General features: G+C 56.9%; 1 protein-coding gene across 7 annotated transcripts; it reads left to right on the top strand.

The window, feature by feature from the left end:
* Positions 1-1,388: 1,388 nt before the first annotated feature.
* ZNF385A (zinc finger protein 385A) lies at positions 1,389-22,395 on the top strand. 7 transcript variants are annotated; one of them, XM_059081488.2, is made up of 8 exons: positions 1,389-1,537; positions 7,988-8,124; positions 15,769-15,879; positions 17,515-17,677; positions 19,815-20,063; positions 20,440-20,609; positions 20,818-20,913; positions 21,058-22,395. In XM_059081488.2, exons 1-8 carry the CDS (start codon positions 1,528-1,530, stop codon positions 21,286-21,288), a joined length of 1,167 nt encoding a protein of 388 aa, XP_058937471.1. In that variant the 5' UTR covers positions 1,389-1,527; the 3' UTR covers positions 21,289-22,395. The 7 variants fall into 7 exon arrangements, with proteins under 7 accessions (XP_058937471.1, XP_066865546.1, XP_066865544.1 ...); XM_067009445.1 differs by having other exon boundaries at positions 1,465-1,537; positions 15,756-15,879; XM_067009443.1 differs by having other exon boundaries at positions 1,474-1,537; positions 7,992-8,124; positions 15,756-15,879.
* The last annotated feature ends 1,048 nt before the right edge of the window (positions 22,396-23,443 follow it).

Here is a 23,443-nt window from a genome sequence, read left to right as displayed (position 1 = left end):
AGTCCCCTCAGATCTCTGGGTCTCTGGATCAGAAAAAGACCAAGGCGTTAGCACCCCCAGAATTCACTTGCCTTTGAGCTGGAGCATCTTGGCAGGTGCAGAAACAGATCTTTTTTTCAAACCAGATCAGTGGGGTGAGGACAAGAGACTGCTGAGGCCCAGAAACAGGAACTTGAACTTCCTGTACCTTAATTAGCCGTATGGTCCTAAATTCCCTGGAGAACCCAGGAATGCCAGTCTTCAGTCCCCTTCCTCTTTCCTAGACTGTTCCAAGACTCCAGTCCTCCCACCCTTCTACCGACCTCTTTCTCCCTGCCTCCACTGTCCCTAAATCCCAAGTGTTCTAGTTCCTACTCACACCTCCTTTCCCTCTGGCTGGGGTTGGCCTGAAGCTGGCTGCTTGGCATTCTGGGAAATCCTCCTGCTGCCCTCCCTCTTGGGGCAGGTACAGACAGGTCCAGGCTTCAGCAGCTGCATCTTCCCCAGACACCTCGTAGACTCCCAGACTCCAGCCTCATGCTGCGGTCCCAGTTGCCTGCCTTAGAATACATCCTGTTGGTCCTTAGAATACATCCGGTGTCCTGTACTCCGCCTCTCCCCTGACGTTCTCCCCAGCCCATACATTCTGTCCTATCCTCCATCCTCCCCTCCACCTCATCAAAGACCCCCTACCAGGCCTTTTCAGTCCAAGCTCACCTTAATGGGGAATGCCCTGGATAGATGCTCCCATCCCCACACCAATCCAGGTCATCTCTACAAGGCTGAGCCTCAGTTCTTGATCTTCTGTCATCTCTGGTTGCCCTAATGATCTCAGTTGCAAGCTTCTATTTCCACCTCTTTGGGTCCACTGATTGCAATCTCTTCCCTCAGACCTTCCCTAAGGAAGGTCTAAGGACCTAGGCATTCGGACCCCGGCCAGAGATCAAGCTGGGGTCCATCTTCAACCCCACATTTCACCTCTGAGACCCAGCCCCCAGGCATCCTGCTCCAGAGCCAGCGAAACAAACTAGTACCTAAACATTCTCTGCCCCACCCTCTGCTCCTGCTCAGCCCATCACTCTGGAGAGGACTCAGGTGTCCCATCCAGCCAGGCCCCATCCCTCGCCAGAGTACTTAGGCACTCCCCACCCCATATCAGCCTGTGACCAGACTTCCCACCCTCAGACTCAGCCCTTCCCGGGATCCCAGGCATCTTAGTTTCCAGCTTCCTGTATCGACACACACCGTCCTCTAGATGTCTTGTTCCCCCAGCCCTGGCTGCAGTGACACCGTAAATCCAGGAGACCCAGGGCGGCAAGTAGAAGAGAAAGCAGCGGGAGGAAACAAGGAGACGCCAGGACGCCCTCTCCTGGAGCCCTGGGTGCCCGGGTCCCCCCTCCTCCCGTCTTCACCTGCTGCGGGCTCCGCCCCCGCTCCGCCTCGGCCGGCCTCTGCTCCTCCCCCGACTCCACCCCCCGTACCCCCAGCCCGGCCAGAACGGCCCCCGGGACAGAGCGACGCGGAACCGCGGACGCCTGGGTCCCCAGCATGATCCTCGGTGAGTGGGCTCTGCGGCTCCGCGGCTCCAGGCTCCTGGGTCCCTCTCAGTAGGTCACCCCCCCACCTCCCGCACCGCGGTGACTGCGGCCGCCCGTCAGCCACCGGTTCCCCCTCCCCCTTCATCTGGCTCCACATCTGGGGCCCCCTCTTTCCCTCTTCCCCAAACTGCCGCTTCTTCTCCCGGTAATCCAGGGAGTGGTAAAGGGGGAGACAGAGCCGAGTGAGACCCCCGCCCCATAATGAGAACATTGCGTATTCATGAGGCTCATGAATATTATATGAAGTCTACGAGAGGCTGGGGGAGGGGCTGGTCCTGGCCTGGTGGAGTTGAGCGAAAGGTTCTGACCCTTCCCCCCCCTGCCCCGCCCCCGCCCCGGGGCCTTCCCCCACCCTTAGCTCAAACACTCCGACATCCTTCTGGGCCCAGGATAAGAGGGAAAGGAGGAAGTGAGGGGCGGGCGGGGGGGAGAAGATGGTGGGTGTAGCTTCGAGGTGTGTGGTGGGAGGTGGGAACCTGAGGGCTGAAGATAAGGGGTCTGGGGAGAAAAAAGGGTGGGAAACTGTCCATCCCAGGGCCCCTGCGGCTCGGATCCTGTCTCCGCAGCCATCCTGCCCCGACACGCCGGGACCTGCCCCTCTCTCTCCCTGCTCTGGCTGCCTGGGCCCTTCCTTCCCGGCTGCCTTCTTCTTCCTTCCTCCCCCACCCCACCCCCACCCCTGTCTTGGGCCAGGGGCACCAGCAGAGGAAGGGGCCCCGGGGAGCACAAGGATGGCGGAGGGAGACTCCCGCGCGGCTCTGACATCCCTTCAGCCACAGCCACCCCAGCCTCATGACCTACATGGGAAGGGAGCCCCGGGAGGGGGAGGAAAGGACTTCTTCCTCATCAGCCGGGCTCCAGGCCCCTGCCTCCACGATAGTCCACAGGCCTGCTCTGTTCTCTGACCTGACCTCTGCCCTCTGTCCTGGCTAGGCTGGTTCCTGGGCCCTGTTTGTGGTGGGAGACCCCCCCACCAGGCCCAGACACCTGTGGTCTCCCTGCCCCCCACCGGGGACACCTGGTTGCATGCTGGACCCCAGGGCTCACCTGGCTCCCACCTCAGCCCTCTGCTGGGGCCCCCTTGGCTCTTTTGCTTTTCTTCTTTCGTTTGACCCCTACTGACTCCCACTAGGTGGCTCTCTCCCCCTCTGCCCTCCCTCCACCTCTTTCTCTCCCACCCACTCCTGTAGCTCCTCATGCTCACCACTCTACATCTGCCCCCCTCCACCTGGCACCCCATCAAATCCATTAAATGAATGAGCCAACAGAGGCACGAATGACTGGTTGCCTGCCTCCTTCCCAAGAGTGTCTCTAGCAGGAAAGAGACTCCAGGCCCATCTATGAAGACTGTCGCGACCCTAGAGTGACCCCCACCAGCACACTTGGACTCAGGTTCCCAGAGCTCAGGCTCCACATGCCTCCAACCTGTGCAATCCCTTCACCCTGGCCCCAGCCTGGGCACGGGCCCCAGAGGCAACATCATGCTTGTCCAGGACAGGCCAGTTTGAGCCGTGCTTCTCCTGGCCAGTAGGCCTTGGAGAGGACCTCGGGAACCTGCTCGAACTAGCCCAAGATCCCACCACAGGAGGAATGCCAGGGGCCACCAACCGGATGCCCAGCACACCTCCCTGAGGACATTGCGATTAACTCCCTCCTTGTGCCCAGCCCACAGAGGGGTGGGAAGCCTGGCAGGCCACATACCTTAACCCTCTTTGACGAAGGAAGGCGGAAGGCGAGGGAGGCAGCTGGCCAGGCCTGAGGCCCATTCTAAGGTTTTCAGGTTCTGAACGCTGAGATCCACTGAATCTGTGTGCAGGTGCTCTGCCCGGCAGGTGAGGCCCAGCCTGCCTGCTCAAGAGCTAGACTGTGGGCCCAGGTTTAAGGTGGTGGTTCTGGGCTCACGTTCACCGTTCTGAGCTTTGCTTACCCTCCTCTCCAACTGGGCCCTTGGTGTGGTGTGTGGAGCTGGGGGGCATTGAGGGAGGCTTTTCCCATCAGGCTGGGGAAAATTCCCCAGGGGTCTTCCTTCTGCCTTTCCAGGCCACCTCCCCTCTTTAGGCCCTGCCCCCACCCACATCTCCCCCAGGGTTATTAGGGATGATGTTTTGAGTAGTTGTTCATAATCATCCCCTTGTTGCTTTCATCTTTGACTTCAAAGCCTTTCCAGCACTCAGCCGGCCTTCTGCCAAGAAGGGGGAAATTGCAGCAGAAGGGGACAAATACCTCAAATACCTGAGACTTGCTCAAGAAGGCAAGATCTAGGGGTTCCAGGCTCTCCCCTTAATCCCCCAGTTTTAGGCGTTTCTGGAGTTAGAAGAGGCCAAAAGGCCTGAAGTGAAAAGGGGATGGATTAGAGATGAGATTCCAGTCCAGACGCCAATCTCATTTCTCCTTTGGCCCCTGAGCGTAATTCCCATTTTAACCCAGCGCTGACCCCATGTTTTTCACCACCTTGGGCCCTAACGCTACTTGCAACCCTATCCCCAATACCTCTCTGGGATCTGAATCTCATCAGGGCCCAATCTCCAGAGCAACACTAACCTGCAGCCTTACCCTAACATCCTTCCTGGCTCCTGTTCCTACCCAGAAACCGCCACTCCCAGAGTCAGCTCACGGCAGAAACTCCCATTCTTTGCCACAGGGGCTTCAGGCCCTAGGCCCGACCTGAGATAGCCAAGGGGCTGGGACTCCCACCTGGCCAGAATTTCTGGGGAAGAGAGGAAGGAAAAGACCGGCTCTGAGTGGGAATGGAAGGAGTAAGGAGTCAGACCTGGCTTGGTTGTGGCCTGGTGCTGGGGGGATACCTGAGCAGGATCAAAGTGCCTAGATCCAGGTAGGGTGCAGAAATGGACAGATGGCCATCCATCTAAGGGACTGAGACTTCAACCCCCCTAAAGTGGTTGGTAACTGTCTTTAATAAAGCATTTGGCAGCTCCCCACGGAGCTGGGTGGGGCTCTATCTGCTGGAGCTAATGATCTTCCCTCTGGAGTGGCCTGTCTCAACCAGGCCTCAGCTCCTCCCTGCCACGCCTGACATGGTGTGTAGACCTGCGCGCGTGTGCGCACACACTCTCTCTCTCTCTCTCTCTCTCTTTCTCTCTCTCTCTCACTCACACACACACACACACACACACACACACACACACACACACACACACACTCCAGTTTGCTCTCCACCTCCTCCTCCAAACCCACCTGAAGCCCTGGATTTCCTACTTCATTTCCTCCTTCACAGCCCTTATTATATTCCTGCCTTTCCCCCCCTCCATCCCTAGGAAAGTGTGGTGCCTGAAAGCCCTGTCTGGAGCCAGCCAGACAGGTTCAAATCCCTCACTAGCTGTGTGACTTTGGTCAATAAACTCCCCCTCTCTGAGCTGACCGTCATCTCTAAGATGAGGATTCGTTTATTTAGCAAACATTTATTGAGCTTTCTTTGTGGCAGGCCAGCACTTTACATGGATTTGTTCAATCCTTTCAACAACTCCACAAGGCAGGTACCGTTGCTCTCATTTGACAAAGGAGAAATGAGACAGAGAGGGTTCGGAAAGGAGCTAGTCACCCAGCTAGTGAGCAGTAGAGCCATCCGCAGGGGGGTGTATATGTAAAGTGCCTGGCATACAGTGGGCCCTTATTATTCTCAGGATGGCGAAGAGGGGACTGAGGCGTGGGCTACCTGACACCAAGGGCCCAGTTTCTCCCCACTTGGTCCGTAAGTGGTCATCTGCCCCCTCCCACCTCAGATCTCAGTGGAGTGGACCCAGGAATCTGGGAAAGAGACACATGAATCTCCAGTTGCCCACTTTGCTTCCGTGCCTCACTCCATCCTTCCTTCCTTCCTCCCACTTCCCCTTCCCTCCCCCGACCCCAGGGCTCCTGTCAGTGGGAAAGATGAGTTGCTGGCTAGAGGGAACTGATTGGCTGCTACCTGTTTTCCTCCAACCCCAGGAAGTACATGGAACTTGTTCTCCCCTTCCTCTCCTTGGACAAGATGGAAGCCTTTCTCAGATCTCTGCTGAATTCAGAGTTAAATCGGAGCCCTTTGGGGTTGTGTAGCAGAGCAAGAGGGTGACAGATCTCGATGGAAATCCCAGCTCTGATACTTAAAGGCTGTGCAACATCAGCCAAGTCTTTTTAAGCTCTCTGAGCCTCAGTTTCTTCAAGTGTCAGATGGTTAAAAGCTAGTATCAGCTACCCCATAGAATAGTTAGCTCAGAGATTAAATGTGCTACTACTCAGAGCGCTTTACCTGAAAACATTCTTTTTTCTGTTGCCCTTTGTGGAACTCGTCTCTCTCCTCTGAGGTGGTTGTTTGAGGGATGGGGGCCTGGAGACTTCATAGCCAGGAAAGGGTCAAGGAGCTGAGCTGCCTTCCTCTCTGGGCCCAGAGCAAGTGCCAGACCCAGGCCAGCTGCCTGGGGTGGGTGCTGGGTGCCGGGGACTCTGGGAGTGCTCAGGTTTCTCTCACCATTCCTGATGCCGCCTGGGGCTCGTTAAGGCTGCCCTAGCCTTGTGTGCCAGGCAGGAGGAGGCGGGCACAGAGGGGAGAAGCCATGGGGGGATAGAGGGGAAGGGGAGATGGTCGCCCTGCCCCATCGGTCTGTCGGTCCCTCTGTCTCCTCTCTCCCTCTCTCGTTCTCTCTGTTCTCCGTCCTCTGGTCTTTCTGCCCTCGTCTATAGCTCTGTGTGCAGCTTCTCAGCAGTGTCTCTGTTTCTCTCTCATTTCACTCTCTTCATCTCTCCACTGTCCCCTGTCCTCTTCTCTCTCAGTGTCTATGTCCCTTTTCTCAGTCGCCTATTCCTGCTTCTGTTAGTCTTTCCCGTTCTATCTCACTCACTTTTGTCTGTCTGTCTCTCTCTCTCCTCTCTCCCTACCCCATCTCAACCCTGAGGTGGCAGAGGAGGGAACGGACATGTCATACAGACCCCCAGCTGTCCAAGGGCCAAAGCCAAGCATCCTGCCCTTCTCCTTCAACCCTTAGATGTCTGCAGCCCAAGCTCCCAGCGCAGCCTTGACCCCTCTCTGCCTCAGGCACCCTAGCCGCCCAGTCATAGCAGTGGGTGGAAAAGACAGACCCCTCCAGACCTTCCTGGACCAGCTCCCTGCCCCCAGCTGTGCCTGAGCCCTCCCCACCCCCATCCTCTCGCATCCGATTCCCCTAATCCCTGCTCCCCCGCCCTCCCCTCTGCCCCACTTTTCCAGGACTCTGATTGGCTGATTCTACTGACTGGACTGGGGGGGAGGCTGGCAAGGGAGGGGGCAGGGGGCAGAACCAAGGGAAGGGGACGCTGTCAGGCCCAGGCCCCTGGGGGGCCAGGGCCAGGCCACTGCCTGGGGGCAGCAGGCACCAGACACTGAAGGTATGAAAAGGGGCCATCTCTGGGGGGATTAGGAAAGGATCCCAGGGGGACCCTCTGCCCCAGTAAGGTCATGGGAGGACGGGGCTAAGCTTGCAGCCTCCTGGGTTTGCCTTTGTTCCTGGGAACCCCTGTTGCTGGCAAGGGGTTGCTAGAGCCATGAAGGGCATCCAGAGTTCCCTGACTGGTTGACAGAGAAGTCGCAGAAGGGAGCTGGGCCAGCAGAAGCCCAGAGGGGTCCTGAGGGCCTCTGGGCCAGCCGTGTGGAGCCTGGCAGGGCTCCTCCCATGGCTCTGGGGTAGGAGGAGAAGCTTTCAGGGACGGTAGTGGAGTGGCTGGCCCGGAGTTTCATTTCCCCTTGGGGTCAGACGCAGGCATTCCCCTCCCAGCGGCTGGGCTGGGCGCAGTTCCTCCCGCAGAGCCTGAGCTGAACATTCCTGACAGAGGAACTGACTCTCCTGACTGAGGGGCTGACAGAGGGACCTGGGGAGGACAGGAAGGTTGGGAGAAGGGGCTCTGAGAATGGCCACAGGCAGTGCACCTCCCAGATCGAACGCCACTTTCCTACCCCGAGACATCGACAGTTAATTAAGAATGATGACTGGGACAAAATCATAACTCTTTGGGGAGCCTTAAAGATCCAGCAGCCCTCCTCCAAATACAGGCCTCAATAGTCCTCTCTAAGCAGTGGGATGATTCACTCACCTGACAGTTCTCCCTGGGGTAAGACTTAGCCTTTGGGATTCCCTTGTCCAGCAGGCGGCCTGCAGAGAAGGCCTGTGATTTTCCTGGGTCTGTAAAATGCCTAAAGGTCTTGGGGGAGGGAGGCTGGAGAAGGGGGAAGTGAAAATCACCCAGAAGGGAAGAACAACAGGTCTGCGCCCTCCCCCAGGCCCACAGGGCACCGTGCTCCATTGCTCCGGAGCCAGCCAGCAGGGGAAGTGTGTGTGTGTGTGTGATGGGGGTCACACTTCTGAGTGTGGGCCCCCAAGCCTGGCAGTGGGCTCCCGAGCTTCAGTCTTCCTGCCCCACATAATGTTTTCTCTGGTCTCTAGGCAGCTTGAGCCGGGCAGGGCCCCTCCCTCTGCTACGGCAGCCCCCCATCATGCAGCCCCCACTGGACCTCAAGCAGATCCTGCCCTTCCCACTGGAGCCGGCACCCACCCTGGGCCTCTTCAGCAACTACAACACTGTGAGTAGCAGCCTGCCTGTCTTTCCCACCCTTCTTCCACCCCGGCTCCTTCTCTCCCTGCCCTCTTCTCTTGTATCTAATTCCTTATGTCTTCTTAGGGCCCCATCTCCATTACTTCTAGTCAGTTACAAGTGTCGTGGGCTCTCTGGTATGCTATTGACAGCAATAACAATAATAACTAATATTCGCTGAAAGCGGCTATGGGCCAGTGTGCTAGGTGTTTTATATGAATCTTCTCACGCAGTCCACCATCGAGAGAAGTCACAGACCTAGACTGGTGGTAGTGAGTACAGGGAGGTGGAAAGAGAGACTCTTCAAGGGCATAAGCAGCCTGTATGTAAGCTCCAGCTCTCTGGAGCCCACACCGTTGGGTGGGTAGGGTAGGGTCAGTGGGGTAGGGCTTGGAGGGCTGGCAAAGTTGTCTAGATTTAATCACTATGAAATAGGGAGGCATCATCCATTCCTGAGCAGGACAGTGAGTTGGAAGGAGTGGTGTTTGAGGCAGGTGACTGGGGCAGCTGGATGGAAGGGAGCAGAGACTGGAGGATGGTGGCCAGTTAGGAGGCTGTCCCAGCAATAAGGGCCTGCGGGGGAACCTGGAAGCCAGACTGGGCCCGTGGCATCGGCAGAGTGAGTGAAGGAAGGGGTGGTGGGTGAGGTTTTTCCAAGGAAATATTGACAGGCCACGGTGATCAACCAGGGTTTGGGGGTGGGGGAGAGAAGATGAGTCAAGGATGACTCCAGGGTTCAGGCCTCTGTCATTGGGAGAAAGAAATCACCTTGCCGGGGGCAGGAGGTTAGAGGAGGAGGCTGGCCTGGGGTGAGGCTGCTGAACACACTTTAGGACATGGCGAGTTGGTGGACCAGTGGGATGTTGAGCCAAAAATGTCCAACAGACAGTTGGAATTTGGATCCTGGAGAGTGGGCTGGAGCTAAAGGTTTGGGGGAAGTCAGCTTTATTCAATTCAGATAACCCACCATCAAAACATATTCAGGGGCTTCCCTGGTGGCGCAGTGGTTGAGAGTCCGCCTGCCAATGCAGGGGACACGGGTTCGTGCCCCGGTCCGGGAAGATCCCACATGCCGCGGAGCGGCTGGGCCCGTGAGCCATGGCCGCTGAGCCGGTGCGTCCGGAGCCTGTGCTCCGCAACGGGAGAGGCCACAACAGTGAGAGGCCCGCATACCCCCCCCCAAAAAAAAAAAAAAAACATATTCAGGTACAAACACATATTGAGCATCAACGATGCACCAGGCCCTGCAGTAGATGTGTTTTGTGTGTGTGTGTGTGTGTGTGTGTGTGTGTGTGTGTGTGCGTGTGTGTGTGGTTTCTGTTTGTTTGTTTGTTTGCCTGCACTGTGTGACTTGTGGGATCTTAGTTCCCCAACCAGGAAATTGAACCTAGGCGCTCAGCAGTGAAAATGTGGAGTCCTAATCACTGGACTGCCAGGGAATTCCCTGCAGTAGATGTTTCTATACTTGATCTCATTTAATCCTCACCACAACCCAACAAAGTAGACATTATTATTCCAGTTTGACATCCTGGAAGACAGAAACTAAGGCCCAGAAGGGTTTAGGAATTTATCCAAGCTGACGCAGTACGTGCCTAAGGTATGACTTGATGCAGTACGTGCCTAAGGTATGATTTGAACCCAGAGCATCTGACTCCAAATACAGTTCTCTTTATACCTGCTGCTTCCTCCAAACTCCTCCCAGAGAATCCAAACCAACATTTGCATTGCGCTTTGAGGTTTACAAAGCATTTTTCATATCTCAGTTTTTATAGCAACTCTATGGGGTAGCTGTCGTTTTATCCTCGTTTTACAGACGAGAAAATTGAGTAATGACTATCAGGAAGGCGCTGTCCTAGATAAAATGGAGACATGAGGGTAAATATGACATGCTCCCATGCTAAAGGCGCTATATTCAGGAAAGAAGTATAGATGTGTATGCAGTGATCTACGATGCAAAACAGAGGAAGGGTTATAAATATTGTGACAGAGACACTAACAAAAATTCAATTGAACAAAAAAATTTTTGAGCACCTACTATGTGCTAGGCACTGGTATCAGGGACACAGGACTCAGTCTGTGCTTGGAGAGCTCATGGTGTAGTAGGAAAGACAGCAAGTTAGCATTTACCCTATAGTGTGAGAAGAGCTGTGCTGGAGGCATGTAGCTTGTAGGGGAGCCCAAGGGGGTGTCAGGAAAGACTTGTTGGATGTGGTGAGGGACCAACCAGAGCTGAGCAGGAAAAAAAAAAAGGAACAGCAGAGGAAAAAGGGATTGAAGCTGGAGCAGGTGACGTTATGATTTGGGCTTTGAAGAACTATTAGTAGGATTTTAAAAGGGATTTCAGAGAACACTCCAAACTGAAACAAGGGCTAAAAAAGAGCACTTGAGAAACTGCAGTTGACTGGGCGTGACTGGAGCAGAAGGTGCTGGGAATAGTTTCCACCCAGTCTACATACCTGATTTACACTTAACCTTGGGTCTCCTATCTTTGTCCCCATTTTATAGATGAGGAAACACTGACCCAGAGAGGTTAAGTGACTTTCCTAAGATCACAAAGCTACTTAGTTGATTCACGTGGATAATCCCAAGTTTCTGACTCCTCAGGTTCGTGGCTCCATGGCCTCTAGTGGGGAGGAGCTATTTAAAGCCATGAGAGTGGATAAGCTTGGAGAGAGTGTGGCCAGGTGTTGAGTGATACCAACTTTGGCATCAGACTGGCAGGATTTGAATTGATGTTCCAAAAGTACTGGCTGTGTGACTTTAGGCAAATTACTTAACCACTCTGAACCTCAATTTTATCAGCTGTAAAAGAAGACAGTAATAGTACCAACTCGCAAGGTTGTTGTGAGAATCGTATTACATAATCGTAATGCCTAGCACCGCACAAAGTAAGTTTTCACTCGGTGTAAGCTGCTATGATTATTACGTTATTTCGTTGTTTTTATTTAATAGAGGATCAGAGAGAGAAAGGTAGTTTTCAAGGCCCAAGCCTTGGGGAATAAGCAGAATTAGGCAGTGGGAACAGGAGGAGGCCCCTGCAAAGGAAATGAAGGAGCCACAGGAGGGGGTGGGGACAGAACCAGGTTCCTAGAGTTGGAGAAGCCAAGGGAGAGAGTGTGGCAGGCTGCATCAATAGTGCCAAATTCTGCAGGGGAATGAGGACTGCAGAAAAGCTGCAGACATGCCTTGGCAGTACTGTGCAGCAGTTAAGCACAGGGCTTTGGAGTCAGGATGCCCAGGTTTAAATTCAAATCCCAGTTCAGCCACTTACTAGCTTATGACCTTGGGCAAATTATTTAGCCTCTCTAAACCTCAGTTCCCTCATCTATAAAATGAAGATAATAATAGTACTTACTATTATAATAGTGGTTGTAAAGATTAAGTTAGATAATCCATGCAAAGAGCTCAGTCCAGACGCTGGCACATTCCAAGGGCTCAAATTCACGGAAGAGTCTCTCCTTCCCTGCACTAATACTTCCAGATCTCTCCTACTCGGGTAGTTCCTACCCCTTAGACCCATGCCTGCATTGTGCGTCCCTCTGCCCTTGGACATCCCGCACTGTCTCCCAAAGACAGCCTCTCTCTACATCCAGGCCCCTGCTTCGCTCATCTCTGGGCCCTAGGTGGAACGGAGGGGATGAGATCCAGAGATGAGAGAGCCGGAATCCTAGGACCTATCCTGAGAGGATAAGGAAGTGTTTGGGGCAGTGGGCTGTTCTGCCCTCCTGTTCCTCGTCCCCCAGTGCTGCCGCCACTCTACCGCCAGAGGGCAGCAAGTGCACGAAGCATAAGCCCTTCGGGAACCTGGTTCTCCAGCAGGTGGCGGGCGAGAGGAGGTGGGAAGAGGTTAGGGATGATGTCCCCAGTTTGAGGTCGCTTCTGTCCTGGGCGACCCCAGCTCCACCGTTCAGAGGAGTCACTAAGAGAGCAGTGCCTGACACCTGGGTACCTGGGCTCGGTCTTGCATCCCTAGTAGGGGAAGTGACAGGTATAAGGGGCACAGGGGTCGTGTGCAGAGGGAGCAGGGGAACGGTCGTCTGCGGACTCGAAAGAGAAGCTGTCAGCAGAAGAGCGAGGGGGTGAAAGAAAGGAGAAAGGTCCAAGCTGGAGAAACAGGGTCGGCCATTGGTAGGGATACTGGACCCAGCAAGGGTCCCCAGTGGAGGAAGCCCAGTGGAGCATCTGGTCAATGCCCCGTCGCCAGGCCGAGGGACCCTTCGCCAGGACCAGGTCTTTCTGGAACGAGTGTCTGGACATGGACACCCCGTCCTCTCTTCTTTTCGCCCTAGCGCCCCTCCATGCCTCCCGAGCTCCCTATCTCCGCCCCCGTCCTCGGCCCCGCCTCTGGGGCGGGCTCCGGGCCGGGCCGGCGCCGCCTCCCCTTCTCCGGGCCGGCCCGGCCGCACAGCCCCGAGCCACCCGGGCAACGAGCGCCGCGTCCCCGGCCTGCCCGGCCCGGCCAGGCTCGGCCTCCCCGCCCGGGTCCGCCACCCCGGGCCATGGAGCCACGTCCCCCGGGGTCTCGCAGGGTAAGCCACCCGGCCCCTCCTCTCTCCCTGGCTCACGCCGCTGCCGCAGCGCCCCCCCACCCCATCCCCGCCCGCCCCTGCCCGGCTCCCTACCTCTCCCTTCGCCTGGTCCTCGGGTTATCCGGCCCATCCCCCACGACCGGCGCGGCCCCAACCAATCTCCGGATCCCATCTGGCGCCCCCCAGACTGCTGCCACCATACTGGATACCCCGGCCTCTGTTTCTCAGATCCTTGAAGTCCCCCAAATTTTCAGACTTCCCATCAGGTCCTACACCTACCCTCAAATTGCCACGCCGCCGGTCAGATCCCTTATGCAGCCCTGACCCCATCTCAGCCTTAGTCCCCTTTCTAGCATCCCTCCCCCACCAGCTTCCACCTGCTCTTTAGACACCCTTTAGCTCCCTCTCTTTCCTGTTTCAATCCTTCCTGTCCCTCAGGTCTTCCCATCCCTGAGATTCCATCCCCCTTCCCTTTTTGCCTTTATTTGGGGCGGCGGCGGGGGGGAGGGTGGTCAAACAGGGGCAGCGGTGCCATCAGATAAAGGGCAATGGAAGGAAATATAATCATAGCCCCTCCTGGTGTTCCTGATCTGGTTTCCCCCTTCCCTCCCCCTTGCCCTTCCTGATTCATTTTGCCCCAGCTTAGGGGAGCGATTCCCTTTCATGTCTGCTATTGGAGGGCAGGTGGGAGGAGACTGTTTTGTGGACCTTTCCAGACAGTGTCTAGGCCAAAATCCTAGGGAAGGGGCTCTGGAGTGAGAGGGCTCCGGGAGATGCTGGCCTTCACCCCTCCCCAGAGAGCCCTCATCTAGGTCACCAGGGCCTCTTGACCTTGGCCTGGAGCAGCACTTCAGTGGCTCATATTCCACCTGCGCAGGGATTGGGCCCAGGAACCCTCACCTTCAGCCTGGTGTCTCCTCATTTCCCGGAGGAGAGGGTGGGAAGGACCCACCTGACTGGGTTGCTGCCCTCCTCTCTGCCCACCTCCCACCCCTAGTTGGTGTTTATGGACTTAAGCCTGAGGAGAGGGCTGTGCAAAGGAAAAGGCTCTCACCCTGGAGGAAGGACCCAAGCGGGACAGGGACCATTTGCAGGAGATGGATGTTGGGACAGTCAGCTCACAGGTCATCCTCAGGGCACTGGGTCCTCGGCCACCCTGGGGAGCAGGCTGGGGTCCTGGGGTGGGGCACAGACAGAGCCAGGGACCTCTGCTTTCCCCTCTCCATCCCACTCCTCTCTCCCTACCATTTTCATCGACTTAGGTTTCCTGGCCCAGATTGGGTTTCTGTTTGGGCTGAATTCCATTCCCCACCCAGCATGTGAGGACGTCCAGGGGCTATGGAGAACCCTGGGGCAGAGTTGGGGGTCCCTGGTTAGGGAGGACTGTCTCCCAGAGGCTGAGAGCTGAGTGCAACATCTGTCTCCCCTTTCTGATTAAAGCCTGTCTCCAACTTGGTCTGTCTTCCTGCCAGACACATCATACATTCACTCCGATAAACACACAGCTGAAGATTGCACAACCTGACCATTCATGGCTTCGGCAGAGCCCCCGACACAGAACTGTTGATACAGAAATGATGTACACACAGCACGTGACACGCCTTCATACTCCACCCCTGCACAGATTGATCATAGACTGCCTAGACACACACAGACATACCCAGTCTTCCCCTTTTTGGCTTTTCCCTGCAAAGGACCTGGGCTTCCAGGAGGTGAAGAGTAAGCCACTGAGAGAGGCTGCTTCCAGCCAACGGCAGGCCAGGAAATTGACACTGGTCTCTCAGACTGGTTATCTGAACCTGGCTCCTGCCTCTGCCACTGCCAAATGGGATGGCGCATTTCACAGGGATGCTAAAGCCCCTTTCCTGACATTAACCCCAAGCAGCCAGTGAGACAACTTTGGGGAGTAGAGGGGAGACAGGATGTGTGGGCTTTCCAGACCACCTTCTTCCCCCTGCTCCATGTTCCTGTCTCTCACCAGTGCCTCATGGGGAATCATGAAGACCTGGGCACATGGGAGGGCCTCAGCTGAGGAGCTAAGGACCCCCAAGTCTCCAGCAACTGTTTTTTCACTTGATCCTTCCACCTAGAAGATAAGGTTTCAGCTCTAATCTGGTTCCATGCTTATGAGAGATCCCAGCCATCACCCAGTTCTGCTCAGCCTCAGCTGCATTCCAGGATCGCCTCTCCCTGGCCGCCTGGGGGCCAGAAGGGAGGAGGACAGGGCAGGGAGGCAGTTTTCATGCCTCTAGGCCCCTGGCTTTATCCCCATAGCAGAAAGCCTCAGAGAGAAACTCCCATCCTCTTCCCGCCTCATGTGAATTCTTGGCAGGAGACTGCAAAGACATCTGCTGACCCAGGGTGGGGGCAGAGGCCGTTCCTAATCCCTCCCAGCCCCCTAGCCCTGCCCCAGAAGCCCTGTGACCAAGGGGAGGGAGTTTAGAAGATCCCCGGGCAGCCTCAGGCTAGCTCAGCTTCTTACGTTCTCCTACTTATTCCCGCTGGAGCCACCTACTCTCTCCTGAGTTCTTTTACTCCCTCTAGAAGCTACTGCTTTAAGAGGTCCAGGGAATGAGTGTGTTAGGGCCACCTGGGGCCCAGAGATGGGAAGCTAGGAACATCTGTCTCCTGGGACCAGAAGCTTGGTTTGGTTGATGGTCTTGACCCAGAGCGGTGGCCAAAAAAGGCTTCAGCTGAGGACCCTAGGATCTGGGATGCTTTGGGACTTCCTGAGTGGGCCTCTGGTAGATCAGCCCAGGAGAAAGGTCAAGATGACAGAGCTTGATCTTCATGGTATAACGGATGGAGACAAGTCCAGGTTCAAGTCCAGGCTCTGCTCTTAAGTCATGCTCTGACCTTGGGCAAACCACTTCTACTTTCTGTCAAATAGGAGCACTGGGCCAGGGGATCTCTCAGGTCCCTTCCAGTGCTATGAAGATTGGGCTGGGAGGGAATCAGGGAGCTGAGGCTCAGAGCCCTCTGGCATGCTGGGGGATTGGGAGGAGGCTCTGGGGACTTTGGTTCAACCCAGCTGCTGCCAGTGGGGTTGTGATGGACATGAGCTTGTGCTGGGGTTCCTGGCTCACCCCAGCCTGCCTCCACAGATGGACCCTGTGCAGAAGGCTGTACTCTCCCACACTTTTGGGGGACCCTTACTCAAGACCAAGCGGCCCATCATTTCCTGTAATGTCTGTCAGATCCGCTTCAATTCTCAGGTAAGAAACCCAGCTGCTCACCCATCCACTGGCTGGGGCAGGGACGACCAGGGGATCTTAGGGGAGGGCAGGATCTGGGAGCTCTGGGTGAGGGACAGGGATTAAGGGGATATGAGGGGATACTGCAGGAGAGGCAGGGCTGATAGAAAGCACTTGGGAGGGACAAGAGATGGCTGTATATTTTGACATGAAGTATATAGCCCAGTCCTCTAAGGCTGACCCCTCCCTCCCTTGGGGACTGAGGCATCCCTGGCTCAGAACTTCTTGGAACACAGGTGGCCATCTGTGTCTGGGTGGGAGTGTGGCCTCTGGCCCTCTGGTCTTGTGTACAGGGCTGAGTTACGTCACTGGCCCCCTGCAGAGCCTGTGCCCTCCTTGGCCTCTGCTAAACTCCTCCCCGGCTCACCCATTTCCCTCTAACCTCCTGGCTTCCTCCTCTCTCCACCGTCCTCCCTCCAAATTACACACGAGGCCTGGCCCCCACTGCTCTCTCTAGGGAAAGTTTCTCCCATGGGAGAAGCCACCCCAGACTCAGAACCTTGGTGTCTGGCCTCCCAGATTTTCTCCCTCGGAGGCTCCCTTGGGACTTCTGTGTGCGTCTAGAGGGGGCTTTGTGGCGTGCAGTTTCTGAGAACTTTTGGAGAAAAACAGCAGAGCCTCATTCTGCTGAGTAGGGAAAAGAAAGCATGTTCTGTTTCTCTACCCAGTACACACACGCACACACGCACACACGCCACACCATGCCACCAGGCTCTGCACACCCCTGCCCCACCCCTGGGCTGTCAATCTTTTCCTGCCTATCCACACCTTTTATTTCTACTTTACGCCTGTCTGGGTGACCTTGTGCTTCCATGATTGTGTGTTCTTAGCAGGGGGTGCACACAGTGTGGGGTGGAGCCAGGACCAACCCAGATTTAGACCTCCCCTTGACCTCGACCCCAGGCATCCCCTTTCCCAACCCTGGCTCCGCTCACTGCTGGAGGGTGGGAGACTGGAGGGGCCAGGGGCCAATAGTAAACAGCCCTCTCCTCTTTTTGCCCTCCCCTCCCCTCCCCCACCAAGCGCCTCTGTTTTGACAGCTGTCTCTGCTGCTCTCTGTCTCCAGAGCTGGGCTTGGGGCCAGGGTCCTCCAGGGTGTCCGCAGAGGCTTCAGGGAAAATGAGACCCAGAGGGGAGTAGTCAGGGTACAGCCCAGGCTTCAGAGCTCCTGGGAGTACCAGCTTGAGGGTGGGAATCCCAGGAGCAGCAAAGGCTGGATCCTGGAGCCAGGGGACACAGGCACAGAAGGCCCGGGGTCGAAGAGGATGCGGACTGGCTAGATTGCTCGGCCCCTCCCATTTAGGTTTCTCCTGTAGGTGTGAGGTCCCCTTCCCTCACCCCTGGACAAGGTGGGAAGCCTGGGACAGCAGGCAGGCCCTGGGTGTGGTGGTGGGGTGGAGCCTGGGCTAGGTGGGGACCCAGGTTCCCAGTGACTGAGTAACCAGGGTCCTCGACATGGGGCTTTACCTCTCCCTGGTGTAGGGAGAGATTAAGTGCAGCCTGCTGAGGCCACCCCAGGACCTGAAGGAGCTCCATGGGGAGAATGTTCAGATGAAAGATGATCTCAGATTCCCTTTTCTTCCTCCATCCCTAAAGAGCCAGGCTGAGGCACACTACAAGGGTAATCGCCATGCCCGAAGAGTCAAAGGCATCGAGGCCGCCAAGACTCGAGGCAGGGAGCCCAGCGTCCGGGAAACAGGAGATCCAGCTCCCCCAGGCGGCACGCCCCCAAATGGAGAGGGTGTAGCGCCCCGTCCAGGTATGTTTGACTCCGCCCCAGCATCCTTCAACTGAACTTGTCTCCTCCATTCTGTCCCCACTTCCCAGAACTCTCCTCTGCTTTCATCTCTCTCTTCCTCAGCTCCCACGCCAGCCCCACCCAAGGTGAGTCCTGCAGCCAAACCCAGTGACGCAAAATTTCCATCCTGTCACCCCCACTGCCACCCCAGCTCCTCTCAGCAGAGTCCCCACTGTCTGTCCTCCCCACCTCCCTGTCTGTCCTCCCCACCTCCCTCACCCTAGCCCCTGTGACTCAGACAGGGGCTAGGGTGAGGCTACCTGGCAAACTTCCTCAAGAAAAAGGGAACCACCAAATCCAGGGAGAGACCATTTCATCTAGGGGAGAGGGGCAGGGGAGAGAATCAGGGTATCTGAGAGCCTGCCCATGGGGGCTCCCCCCAGGGAGGACTGAGCCCAGGAAACCCAGGCAACTCCCTGGGTGATCTTGGGTAGATCTTTCGACCGCTCTGGGCCAGAGTTTTTTGTCCCTCGGAAATGAGGGAGTGAGACTTGAAGATCTGTGAGGTCTTTTCCGGGTTTACAAAAAGCAACTCTGAGATTCTTTGTCCCTCATGGCTGGTGGCCATCCTAAACCTTACTCCCAGCCAAGAAACTGGAAAGAAGGAATATCAAGATAGGACGATCCGAGCCACCCCCATCCTGGGATTACAACATCAGATGTCAGTCATGGCAACTCCAAGAGAGACCTGGCATCCCCATGTCCTCCTTGTCCTTGCCTCTCCTTCCTGCCCTACCCTAAGGAGAATGAAAACCAAGGAGCTGCACCACCAGCTTGGGAAGCAGGCCCCACTCTCACCACACATACACACACAAACACACACACTGTCCTTCAGGGATGCACAGATAGGGCGAGTGGGTGAGCTGAGTTCTAACTGTGTTCTGACTGCTTCTTAGCCTGAACATCTTGGGTTAACTTGGTAATGTCTCTGTCAAAGGGGGATGATCATGGTGGCGGTGTAGCTAACGTTTCCTGTCTAGCACTGTTCTAGGTGCTTGATACATATTACCTCACTTAGTTCCTAGGGTATCTCCCTAAGGAGGTAAGGATACCTGCCCTGCTTTTGAAAGCCAGGAGGTTCTGTCCAGATAGAGATGTGAGTGTGCTGTCTGGATTGGGATGGAGATAAATGATATCAGAAATGAGGAAGAGAAAAGAAAGGGAAAGATCACAGGATGGACCAGCGAATGGACAGGTGCAGGACTCAGGAGGTCCCCTCCCACCAGCTCCCCAGCCCCACCCCCGGCCTCCCCCTGACCCGGAAACTGGATCAGCTGCTGGAGCAAGAATGGGAGCGCTAGAGTTTCCCCTGTGCAGAGGCCAGAACCCAGCGCTGAGGCCTGGGGCCTGTGCATCTTTAATCAAGCCATGAATTATAGAGCAGCCCACATCCCTGTTTCTTCCCTCTCTGGTTCTGCTGTTTCTGTTTCCCTTTTGCCATGTCTGTGCCTATCTCTCCTAACCTCTCCTTACCTCGCTTCTGCCCCTTCCTAGAGTTCTTTGGCATGCTTCCCTGGGGACTGGGCAGGCCTCTGAGAAGGGGCTGGCCGGGCAGGAAGCCCAGGCTGGCTGGCAGGCCTTGGAGGGGAGGTTCCTTGTTCCATGCCCCTCTCGCCCTCACCAGGCTGGCTGCCAGCTTCACCCTGGCTGAAGGGGAGGCTGGTGGGGCTGGACCCCTCAGCCATTCCCAGCTTATGGAGAATGAGCCAGGCACTGGAGTCTCACACCCAGCCTGCGGCAGCTGGACCACATCTGGCTCTGGTCCAGGTCATGAGAGCATGCATGTTGTCACAGGGTGGGGACTCCTGGGCCCTTGCCCTCCAGGAAACGGGGCTAGGTCTCCTCCACATAAAGAATCTTCTCCGGGCTTCCCTGGTGGCGCAGTGGTTGAGAGTCCGCCTGCCGATGCAGGGGACGCGGGTTCGTGCCCCGGTCCGGGAGGATCCCAAGTGCCGCGGAGCGGCTGGGCCCGTGAGCCATGGCCGCTGAGCCTGCGCATCCAGAGCCTGTGCTCCGCAACAGGAGAGGCCACACAGTGAGAGGCAAAAAGAATCTTCTCCGAAAGCCATCTGGGATGATCCCTCTGTTTCTCCTCCAGTGACAGTTTCCATGGAAAATGGACTGGGTCCAGCCCCGGGATCCCCAGAGAAACAACCTGGCTCCCCATCACCTCCCAGTGTTCTGGAGACTGGTCAGGGTGTGACCAAGGGTGAAGGGGGGACTCCAGCCCCAGCTTCCCTGCCTGGGGGTAGCAAGGAAGAGGAGGAGAAGGCCAAGCGGCTGCTCTACTGTGCTCTGTGCAAGGTGGCAGTGAACTCCCTGTCCCAGCTTGAGGCACATAACAAAGGTATGGGCTCCCCTCCCCCACACCCACTCCCCTGTCCTCATCCGCTCCTGCTCCCTATATCCTAACTCTCCTGGCTTCCAGCATCCCTGGACCCTCTAAGACTCACCAGCCTATCTCCCTCCCTAATCATCTCCCTCATTCCTTAGCCCCTTACCTCCTCAATTCCCTCCCTGCCCCCGCCCTATTTCTGGTAACTGTGACTCTCCCCTGACCCACCTTGTGTCTGGAAGGGTCCCAAGGGCCTTGGAAAGTCCCCACACTTGATGCCCCATTACTATATTTCCAATATAGTAATTGGAAATTTGGGTATTTGAGGTGTAGTAAGCCTGGAGAATTTTTTTTCCACCTCTTACCTCCTGCCCTCTGGGGGCTCCAGGTACTAAGCACAAGACAATTCTGGAGGCCCGAAGTGGACTGGGCCCCATCAAAGCTTACCCTCGGCTGGGGCCTCCCACTCCCGGGGAACCAGAGGCCCCTGCCCAGGACCGAACCTTCCACTGTGAGATCTGCAACGTCAAGGTCAACTCGGAGGTCCAACTGAAACAGGTGGGTCCAAGGCCCTTTCCGAGAATTCTGGAGAGTGTACCTGCTGAGAGAGGAGGGAGGACAGGGAGCTTGGGTGAGACTCTTCTTCAGGGTCATCCTTTGGTGCCACAGAAGGGGCGGGGCCAGGTGCTGAGGTGCGATCACCGTGCTCCCTGGCGGTTGCTCCTTTCCCCGTGGTTCACAGCCCCCCACCCACTGGTCCCTGCAGCACATTTCCAGCCGGCGGCACCGAGATGGCGTGGCCGGGAAACCCAACCCCCTACTGAGCCGTCACAAGAAGCCCAGGGGCGCCGGGGAGCTGGCGGTGAGGCCTGGACGATGGAGAATTCGTCCAAGGGGCGGGGACCGGAGCGGGGAGGGGAGGGGATGCCGGCCGGCCCTGGGAGAGGTGGAGTTTGCGGGGCCACAGAATGACTTTTCCCTCTCCCCGCCCCTCTCCCTCCTGCAGGGCACTCTGACTTTCTCCAAGGAGCTGCCCAAGTCCTTGGCCGGAGGCCTGCTCCCCAGCCCCCTCGCGGTGGCTGCGGTGATGGCAGCGGCAGCAGGCTCCCCGCTGTCTCTGCGCCCGGCTCCCGCCGCACCTCTTCTCCAGGGACCGCCGATCACCCACCCCCTGCTCCACCCGGCCCCCGGGCCCATCCGAACTGCGCACGGACCCATCCTCTTCTCCCCCTACTGACCGGAACCCTGAACCCCCTCCCATTCAACCCCCCCACCTCCAGCCGGGACCCAGGCCTCCGGGCTCCCAGTCCGTCCCTCCTCCCGGCACTCCCTGAATGATCTCTCTCCTTCCCCCCCACCCCGAGGTACGGGGTTCCAGGAAAGGGGAGGGGTAGCGGGGGAGGGGGACTTCAGAAGGGGGGGAACACCCCAGATCTCAGGGAACCCCGCCCCCTGCCCTTCCCTCTCCCCTAGAAAAGGGGGGGCTGTCTCACCCCCGAGCCCCCTTGGAGACAACCCCTCCCAAAAGCCATGTGCATCCAGCCCTTCCCCCCCAAACCTAGCACAAAACGGGGTTCACAAGCCATGATCGGGGTCCAGGGGGGCAGAAATGGATTTTCTTGGCAATAAGCGGACTCTGGGACTCCGGCCCCCTACCCCCAAACTGAAGCGCTTCCGTGAACACCCCCGTCCTCCGCAGGGGGAGGGGAGCAGGCGGGATCCTGGGTCCCTCATAAGCACTTTGGTTTTACCGCCTGCAACCTCACTGTGCCCGCCCCGCATCACGCCCCAGCCCAGGTCTAGCCGGGCCCATGGGCAGCACTTGGTGGCATCTCTGGCACTTGGGTGGGACCAAGTAGATGCCCCTATAGACCCTTCCCTCACCTTCTTCCTTCCCAGTCCGGATTCCATTCTTTTCACCAGCACCCATCGCCCAAGGGGTACCAAGGGGGGCAAGGGGTGTCCAGTCCAAGCCCACCCCCACCTCGCCTTCCGCAAAACTGTGAGCAAAAAGCAATAGAAGCCTCGCCCCCGCCCCGCCCCTTTCCGCAGGATTTGCAGAGTCTGTAGCCTACCCCATCCCAGCTCCTAGACCTCATGGCTGTCCCCTCCCACCGGACACCTCCACTGCACAACTCGGGCGGGGTCGTGACCTCCCCTCCACCTTGTGGTTTCCGTATCGTCAGTCCTTCCAGCACAGACCCGGGAGGGAGACAGGCCCCCACTGGCCTTCCCCTCCCCATCAACTCTTTCTGCTTGACGATGTAGCAACCCCGGCCCCCAACCCACGTCTTTCCCTTTTCCCCCTCCCTGACAATAAAATCTGGATTCGTTGCCCTCCGTCCCCCAGACTCAGACTCTGTATCTTTGCCCGCTGATTTGGGAGCGACTCCATCAGGAAGTGTATGTGTATGGTGAGGGGGGGCGGCAAACAGGAAAGAGGGCCAGAAGAAGGAGGGGGACGGGAAAACGGGGCTGGGAGGAGGCAAGATCCGAGGCTTGCGCAAAGTGAGCAGAGCTCCCCATCCCACTCACGCCTACTCCGGCCCGGCTCAAGTGTCAACTTGGCCCTGGGGAATCATTTCGAGTCCAAGTCTCGGATTGCAGCCACGGCTGTTGAGGATTCGCCGCAACTCCACCAGGCGGCGCCAACGACATGGAAAAGGAGACCGCTAGGCTCCAGTGCGTGTCTCTAGATTCTAGGCAGACAGGTCTAGACCCGGTCTCAGACAAAGGAAGAATCCAGGTTTTTGTACCTCTGGTGGGAAACGCACGCCAGCAACACTCAAGGCGTGGGAATAAGTGGGGGCAGGGACTTGGGAATCTGAGCTGTAGGCTCTACTCGGCCCCATATAAACAGTGACCTTGGGGTTAGTCCTTACCCTCTCGAGACCTCAACTTCCCCATCTGCAAAATGAGCAGGTTTGGGTCTCTTAAAAGTTCATTGAGACTTCATGGATGCACGACTAAAGTGCTGGGACCGTGACATTTACAGATATGCTAGAGTGCCTTCTCATCTGGTTCCCTAAATGGTCTATGGGACGAGAGGGCACACATCGCTCACTGCCTCCCACATGATGCTGGGGGAAGGGGTCTCTTCTCTGTCTTCAGAATTCGACTCAACCACACACTCACAAGAGCAGCCAGTGATTCTGTGACCCCCCCTTGCTCTAGTCCAGCTGGGCAGCAGAAGGTCAACAAGAAAGGAGGCCAGACCAGAGCCCAGTCTCTACATGGGCCCGTCCTGAGTTGCATTTTCTTCTTCTTTTTTTTTTTTTTTTTTTCGGTACGCGGGCCTCTCACTGTTGTGACCTCTCCCGTTGCGGAGCACAGGCTCCGGACGCGCAGGCTCAGTGGCCATGGCTCACGAGCCCAGCCGCTCCGCGGCACGT

Source organism: Kogia breviceps, chromosome 12 (assembly GCF_026419965.1).
Source record: "Kogia breviceps isolate mKogBre1 chromosome 12, mKogBre1 haplotype 1, whole genome shotgun sequence".
In the NCBI taxonomy this organism is placed as follows: domain Eukaryota; kingdom Metazoa; phylum Chordata; class Mammalia; order Artiodactyla; family Physeteridae; genus Kogia; species Kogia breviceps.
Note: the sequence above shows the minus strand (reverse complement) of the source record. Positions and strands in the feature narration are given on the sequence as shown.

Excerpts from the sequence above, each read along its gene's own strand:
- ZNF385A (XM_059081488.2), top strand. Across the intron at positions 15,880-17,514 it reads AGATCCGCTTCAATTCTCAG|AGCCAGGCTGAGGCACACTA; the intron begins GTAAGAAACCCA and ends CCATCCCTAAAG. Across the intron at positions 17,678-19,814 it reads GGGTGTAGCGCCCCGTCCAG|TGACAGTTTCCATGGAAAAT; the intron begins GTATGTTTGACT and ends TTTCTCCTCCAG.